The following is a 7,650-nucleotide window of genomic DNA, read 5'->3' as shown; positions in this document are numbered from 1 at the left end:
CCCCCCCCCCCCCCCCCGCCGGGCCGACAACCCCCTCCTCTCTGCCCCTCACCAACATGGCCTCCCCGGCAACAGCCCTTCCTGCCCGGCGCAGGCGTGGAGGCTCCTGACGTCATAGGAAGGCGCCGGTTGTCCAAGAGGTGGCGGCTGCTGCACGTGGGCTCGGACTTGGAAACTTTCACTCTGAGCAATGGATACCCCGCTAAGGCGCAGCCGGCGGCTGGAAGGCCTAAAGCCTGAATCCCCCGAGCTCCCCACCTCGGTTTCGCGGGCGAGACGGACCCTTGTGGAGTTCGAGTCGAACCCAGAAGAAACGAGGGAGCCGGTGTCTCTTCAGAATGTGCGGGAACCTGGTCCGGGGTCCCCCCGACATCAACCGGAGACAAGCCCGGGGTCACCCAGTCTGCGGCAGGAAGCAGGCTCGGAGTCCCCTCGAAGGCAGCCAGAGCCGGACCCAGGGTCCCCCCAGCGTCATCGAGATCCAAGCCTGGAGTCGCCTCGAAAACAGCCGGAGACGAGTCCTGAATCTCCCCGACGTCAGCCAGAGCCAGGTGGGGAGCCACCGAAGTTCTCCCAGGGCCAGGGAGAACTGGACTCGGAGTTGGCCCAGAGTAAGGAGGAGCTGACACCGGGGTCCCCACGACATCAGCTGCAGCCGGGCCCAGGATCACCAGAGCCTTATCCCGGTCAGCAAGCGCCGGGTCCGGAGCCTTCGCGGCCACTGCAGGAGCTGACACCCCATGTACCCGACTCCCCCCGGGGACAGCAGGAGCCGAGCAAGCCACCTAGGGGCAGGGAGATGGTGACAGCCGGCCTTGGGACAAAGAAGAGTAAAGGTTCTTCATCCCAGGCCCCAGCGTCCAAGAAGTTAAAGGAGGAGGAAGAGGTTCCTGTAATCCCGAAGGGGAGGCCCAAGTCGGGACGGGTGTGGAAGGACCGCTCCAAAAAAAGGTGAATTGCTGTTTGGGATCTTTGAGGAATCAGCTGCGGTGGGTGGGGAGAGCCCAGAGACAGGTGGAGACAGCACCTGCTGCAGGGAAGGAGGCAGCCACAGCTGGAAAGGTGTGCGAGGTAGGGAAGGCCTGGCTGCAATCCTACCTTTATGCTCATGCCAAGTGCCACCTTCTCCACAGTGCTTCTTGGGCGCGCTGTCTCCCTTCTTTGAGGAGTAGCATTTATTGAGCACCTATTTGTGTGTGTCGATTAATCCTCCCACCACTCTTTGGGGTGCAAACGATTCTCATTTCCACCTGGGAGAGTGCTGAGACTTGGAGAGGCTGGAATTGCACTGCTTCAGTACCTTAGCCACATGTGGCTATTTAAATTTAAATTAAGTAAAATTTAAAACTGGGCTGGCCTGGTGGCGCACTCGGTAGAGTGCGGCGTTTGGGAGCGCGGTGGCGCTCCCGCGGAGGGTTCGGATTCCATATAGAGACCGGTCCGCTCACTGGTTGAGCGTGGTGCAACACTGAGGGTTGCGATCCCGTTGCCGGTCGCGGTATGGGCGCGACACCGAGGGTTGCAATCCCGTTACCGGTCACGAAAAAAGACAAAAAGGAAAAAAAAATTTTTTTAAACTGATTTTCTCCATCAACACCAACCACATTTCAAATGCTCAGCAGCCACCTGTGACTAGTGGCTACCTTACTGGACACTTATAGGGTCGTTATAGAGCATTTCCACCATTACAGAAAGTTTCGTTTGACAGCACTGCTCTAGAAAGATGCAACATCGTGTCCTGTGGCTCTGTGTGTCTTCAGGGCTCCTACCACCTTTCTTGACCTTCAGAAGTCAAGAAGTTGGTGGGGAGAGCAGAAAGGTCACTGTAAGGATCTGCTGAGACTTGAGGAGTTAAGCAGAAAAAAAGCAGGCCTGTGGGACACCCAATTAGGCTTTGAATAGTTTAGGAGAAAGACCTAAGTTCAGTATGTGGAGGCCACCAGGATGCTTGTTTTCATTTTGTTTTTCCTTTTTATTATGGAAATTTTCAAGCATACCAAAAAGGAGAGACCAGGGTGTCCTGAATCCTCGTGTTCCCATCACCAGCCTTGACAGTTCTCTGCATTTTACTAGTCTAGCTTCATCTTTGATCCTCGACATTTTTTCTCTTTTTTTTTTTTTTTCCTGGAATGTTTTAGAGCATATCATAGATATATCATCCCACCCATAAATCCTTGCAGTGTGAGTTCTTACAGAGATCATCCTGTTTCTCCTATGACTCTAAAGTCATTATCACTCTTAAATTAATCCAGACTTCCCAGATGTCTCTTAATGTCCACTCCACCTTCACATCTCCCCAGCTGATGGGGAGGGATTCTGAACCATTACAGAGCACTCCAGCCATTCACACTGTTCTGAAATGGAACGGGCCACCTCCATAGGGAGTGAACGCCCCATCTCCAAAGGCATTCACACCTAGGCTACTGTGCTTGGCAGAAGCGGCAGAACTTTACAGCAGAGGCTGTGTGGCCTGGATTCTGCAGTCACAGACAGGGATTCAAGTCCTGACTGCTGCTCAAGGACAAGATGACCTTGGGCAGTTATTTAACTTCTCTGTCCCTTGTTTTGCTCCTCTGAAAAATGGAGCAAACAAGAATCCCAACCTCAGAGGCACATAACCAGGGCTTGAGAAACGGCAGTCAGCACAATCAGGGTCCTGTCCTGCCCCAAGTTTCTGCAAACCTGGAGGGCTGACGGCCAGGCAAACAGCGTTCCAGAGAAGGTCCAGGGCCTGGAGCTGAGAGGAGAAAGGGCAAGGCTAGCATCTCACAGAGCCCGCTCTCCCCGGTCCAGGTTCTCTCAGATGGTTCAGGACAAGCCCCTGCGCACATCCTGGCAGCGGAAAATGAAGGAACGGCAGGAGAGAAAGCTGGCTAAGGACTTTGCCCGGCACCTGGAGGAGGAGAAGGAGAGGCGCCGGCAGGTGAGGGGCCAGCCAGGCATAGGCCAGCGCCCAGGGGGGCTAAGCTGGTGGGGGGCTGACCTGATCAAGAGAGATTTTGAGCCAGAGGGTCCCGGGGAGGAAGGGAACCTGGCCAGCAGCAGAAGTGCCATCTGGGACTGGAGGGTAGGGAAGCCCATGGGACCATCCACTTTAGCCCTGGCTATAGGAGACTCAAGGATGGGGAGGGGGCCCAGGAAGAAGCCCTGGTAGCCCTCGCTGGTGGTAGAAGCATTCTCTGGCGGTAGGAGCATCCAGGAGATGAGATCAGGGTCCCTGTCCTGGGGCCTGCTCAGGTGGGAAAGGCTTACAGATTGAAAAGCGCTAACCCCAGTATTGTTGCTGTCATTTTCCAAGAAGTGCTGCCACTGACCGGCAACATGGATGCTCCACTTCTTTCCCCTGTCACCCATCCCAGAGCCAGAAATGCCCCACTAAAGGTTCGTACCCAACATCTTCAGTCTCCAAGAAGCCCTTGTAAGGGTCACAGCTTCACCCACATCAGCTAGGGACTCTCTTCAGTGGGAGGGAAGAGGGAGCCAGCAGGCAGCATGCAGAAGGCCAGGTGGTGGCGGTAGTCCGTGACTCTGTCCCCCAGGATCAGGCTGATCAGTGGAATGTTACCTATCTGGTGACCCCAGGGGTGGCGACTGAACCTGAGATAAACGACTCATCTAAGGCCTGTGGTCCCAGACTGGCCACTGAGAAAGGCGGGTGGGCCAGTCACATGGCCATCCATCCCCTGCTTTGAGTCACCCACCCCAGCTCAGCCTATGGCTGAGGCCCTAGGAACAGCATGGCTGCCACTGTATGCTGAGCCCTTACCTAACTTCCTGTGCGGCCCTGGGTCCCTCTTGGGCAACGTAGAGCTGCCTTCTCTCTGTCCACCGAAGATGTGCTCCTGCCCAGCCCCCAGCCCAGACCTTCCCCTGATCACAGAAGCCCAAGTCTCATTCTCCTTTCCCCTCAGGGCCCAGGCCACCCCTGCTACCTTGAGTTGCCAAAGCCAAGCGAGGCCCCAACCATGTGGCAGCCTTGAAGCCAACATTCCTGCCCTAGCCCTGCCAGGAGACAGTCAGCATAGCCAGAAAGCATCAGGCTTCCCATTCCCAAGCCAGACCCCATCTAGATTCTAAGTGTTCCCAGTGAGTTGGGTACAGTTCCAAGCCCTGCACATGTATTCACTCATTTATTTCTCAAAACACTCGCTCATCTTCACTTTAAAGATGGGAAAGTTGAGGCACAGAGAACAAGCCAAGGTTGCCTGTTTAGGAAGTAGCAGAGTCAAGATGGAAACCCAGGCCAGATACCTCAGAGCCTCTTCTTTGCAGCTCAACCCCTTCCCAGCCCCACACCTGTCCCAGCGCCAGGTGTCCACCCTCCTGTCTAAGCCCCCGTCCTCAGCTGCCTGTCCAGGTACCTACCTTCTAATGTGGAGTCAGAAACTTCCCACCACAGTGGGCCTTGGCACTGGGCCCATAGACTCAAAGACTCCTCCTCACTGGCCCTCCCCAGAGCGTCCCAGGCCCTTAACCCACACATCATCAGTAATGACCTGGAGCCCAGATAGGAGGGCTCCCTCCTTCCTGGGACTTCTGCCAGCTCTCTCTCCTGGGGCCTGAAAGACTAGGACTGCCTCAACTCCCAGATTCAAATTCCCATCCCTTGTGTGTCCCAGGAGAAGAAACAGCGCCGGGCCGAGAATCTGAAACGCCGCCTGGAGAATGAGCGGAAGGCAGAGATTGTCCAAGTGGTGAGTGTCTCGGCTTCCCCCTGCCCTACTACTTAGGGGTTGCAAAGCAAGGCCAGGCTGGACATTGCATTCTAGATGCCTCGGCCCCCCCATCCTCATGCGCCACTCTCACGCTGCGATCCCAGTCCCCTGCAGGTGGTCTTCCTTTCCCCCGGGAGGGACAGGTTTCAGCCTCACTAATGCCCTCCCCTCATACAACCCCCAGATCCGAAACCCTGCCAAGCTCAAGCGGGCAAAGAAGAAGCAGTTGCGCTCCATTGAGAAGCGGGACACCCTGGCACTGCTGCAGAAGCAGCCACCCCAGCGGCCAGCAGCTAAAATCTGAGCTCAGGACAGAGTGGAGGCCTTCCATGGCCAACAGCCATCTCAGAACACGGCACTTCTCGGCCACAAGTCAGGTGCCTCTGCTGGAGCCAGCACTCCCACACTATGGCTCCAAAACAGGGACCCCACCCCAGATGGAGCCCCTGGGCCTTTGAAGGCTCTCAGACAGATCTCTGTGGGACAAACACCTAGGGGGCTGGGACCTGGCAGACACAGGGAGGGACGAGATTCAGCTCTCCTTCTCTCCTTTCCCTTCCTCCAAGTGCCTTCAGATCATGAACAGTAAGTTCTCTGGTTTCTCAGTGAGCTGGTGACTGGAGGGTGACTTCCCCAAATGTGTATGTCCTGTCTCAGGGTCCTGGGTCCAACCCAGGCCTGGAGGCTGGTAGTCAGGAATCCCAAAGGCTGCCTTGGGTACCTCCGCACCCCACTGACCCCATCACCCAGCAAACTGAATCCGGCTCCTTCCTGCTTTTCAACACTGAAAGATTAAAATGGGGAAGTTGCAGGGAGCAGGGTTTCTCTCTAGCACCCCCTTTCCCATGCTGGGCTCAGCAGAAGCCCAGAGATCTGACTAACTCATGCCCATCCAGTCTACAGCAAAAACATTTATTGAATGCCTGTTGTGTACAGGCACAGTTCTAGGCACCAGGGAATACAGACAACAGACAAAAGTCCCTGCCCTCAAGGACCTTTCATTCTGATGGAAAAAACAATAAACAAGTAAAATACATCATGTGTCAGATGAGGAAGTGTGCTATGAATGAAGCAAAGTAGGGAAGGGAGAGTGTGGGGCGATGCGTTGGGATGGGATCTCTCCAGTCAGCTGCACATCTCACTGCCAAGTTTACTGAGCTCCTGCTGAGGGCCGGGCCCGCCTGGCACTGGGAATGAACAGTGAGCTCGCCAGCCCAGCCTTCAGTGGCACAAGGAGCACTGGACCAAGATCTCCAGAGAGTATCATCTGCCAAACAAAGGTTTACTGACTCCAATTCTGTCCATCTCTGGGATGCAGAGCTTAAAATAGAGCAGTCGCTGCCCTCAAGTCCACGGCGGGTTGAGGAAATAGACTTCGTACAGTGGAAGTGCAGTGACAGAGATACAAGTCAGCCTTCTTGTCTGCAAATTGGAAGTGACAGCTGCCCAGTACCCACTGGTGTGGGGAGGCGGGTGCCGCAAAGATCTCGGGATTACCTGTGCTCCAGAGGGCATCCCACACACCAGACTTGCACAGGGCTTGGAATAAGTAGGAAGTGTCATGTGCTGTGGTCTCAGGGGCTGCAAGTATTCAAATTTACTAAGGATTGAGACCTTCAGTAATGATGCTCATTAGACGGATTAGCCCAGGTTTCCCAAACACTTGACCACGGCACCCCCTGCTTTTTCCTTCTTATAAAAACTTTGGGCAATGCTGAGTCACAAGGATAGAGGTGGGGGCTCCGAGGCAGCTACTCACTGTGCTAAGTACCTTGGGTAGGTCAGAGGATGTTCCTTCACTTCCCAGATGGCAGTGGAGCATGTGACACTTAAGGTTAGCAATCAGACCCTGTGGTCACTAGCGCTGACACGTTGGGCAAGGTACTTGACCTCCCTGAGCCTGAGTTTGCTCATCCGTAAAGACAGGCTAATAGAAGCTGCCCCTTAAGATTGTGGGATAAAGCGTCTGGCTCAATAAACGGATAAACTGAAGAGGTGAGCCTAGAACAGTGCCCCTTAACTTCCTCTCCAAAAATACATCATCGTTTAATGTAAAAATCCCCCTCTTGGCTAAACTGAAGAGGTGAGCCTGGAACAGTGCCCCTTAACTTCCTCTCCAAAAATACATCATCGTTTAATGTAAAAATCCCCCTCCCCCCATCATCTGGTAAGATTGAGCTCCAGGGAGATGGCCCAGTGTGCCCTTGGGACTCCACTCCCTAATTTGAGAAGCTTAGTCTGATTGCAACCTTGTGTTCCCCCAAGTGTGGTCTGCGAACCCCGGAGCTTGCTGCAAATGCAGAATCCACACACAGGCACGCACACCCCACCCCGCCCTGGATCAGACTGCACTCTAACGAGACCCCTAGGCACATCAAAGTCCGGGAAGCGCTGCTTTAATTCACTTTGTTTCTGCCCCCCGGGCCCGCGCCGTCTAATCCGAGGCGGTGCTCAGCGCCGGGTTCAGCGGGCCCCTCTCGTCCTGGGATCGGGCCCGGCCCCTCTGCGGGGACACCGCCCGGCCACCCCGCAGCCAGCCGAGAAGGCGCGCGGGGCGGAGCGGGGGTGGATGGCGACCGGCGAGCGAGGAGGAGGAGGAGGCGGCGGTGGCCGTGGAGGAGGCGCGGCGGCGGCGGCCGCCCGGGCCCCCCAGCTCGCTGTCGTCCAGCAGCACACTCGCGAGCACCGTGCGCAGCGAGCGCCGCAGCTTGCGCAGCACGTCGGGGCAGGTGAGCACGTAGAGCAGCGGGTTGACCACGCTGTTGATGAAGGCCAGGCTGGTGACGAACGGCAGCCCGCGCCACACGAGCGGCCGCAGCGCCGCGTCGCCGTGCGCGCGCGCCTCCAGCAGGCTGAAGACGTGGTAGGGCCCCCAGCAGAGCGCGAAGGCCGCCACGACGGCCGCCACCAGGCGCACGAAGCGGCCCGGCTGCCG

At 56.3% G+C, this 7,650-nt stretch overlaps 2 protein-coding genes across 2 annotated transcripts in view; one reads left to right on the top strand and one right to left on the bottom strand.

Moving 5' to 3' along the window:
* Positions 1-190: 190 nt before the first annotated feature.
* On the top strand, positions 191-5,751 carry CCDC86 (coiled-coil domain containing 86). The gene is made up of 4 exons (XM_008585609.1): positions 191-951; positions 2,794-2,923; positions 4,620-4,694; positions 4,900-5,751. The coding sequence occupies exons 1-4, from the start codon at positions 191-193 to the stop codon at positions 5,017-5,019; spliced, it is 1,086 nt and encodes a 361-aa protein (XP_008583831.1). The 3' UTR covers positions 5,020-5,751.
* Positions 5,752-7,149: 1,398 nt separating this feature from the next.
* PTGDR2 (prostaglandin D2 receptor 2) overlaps positions 7,150-7,650 on the bottom strand; it is a 1,416-nt gene continuing 915 nt past the window's right edge. The window contains exon 2 of the mRNA XM_008585608.1: positions 7,150-7,644. Within this exon, the coding sequence (XP_008583830.1) occupies positions 7,150-7,644 (495 nt within the window). The remainder of the gene's footprint in view (positions 7,645-7,650) is intronic.

The sequence above is a fragment of the Galeopterus variegatus genome, unplaced genomic scaffold, assembly GCF_000696425.1.
Source record: "Galeopterus variegatus unplaced genomic scaffold, G_variegatus-3.0.2 Scaffold3640, whole genome shotgun sequence".
Taxonomy (NCBI): domain Eukaryota; kingdom Metazoa; phylum Chordata; class Mammalia; order Dermoptera; family Cynocephalidae; genus Galeopterus; species Galeopterus variegatus.
This window is presented reverse-complemented; position numbering and strand designations above follow the sequence as displayed.

Coding starts and splice junctions, on each gene's coding strand:
- CCDC86 (XM_008585609.1), top strand. CDS start 191: ATGGATACCCCGCTAAGGCGCAGCCGGCGGCTGGAAGGCCTAAAGCCT. Junction 2,924..4,619: donor AGAAGGAGAGGCGCCGGCAG/GTGAGGGGCCAG, acceptor TGTGTGTCCCAG/GAGAAGAAACAGCGCCGGGC. Junction 4,695..4,899: donor AGGCAGAGATTGTCCAAGTG/GTGAGTGTCTCG, acceptor TACAACCCCCAG/ATCCGAAACCCTGCCAAGCT.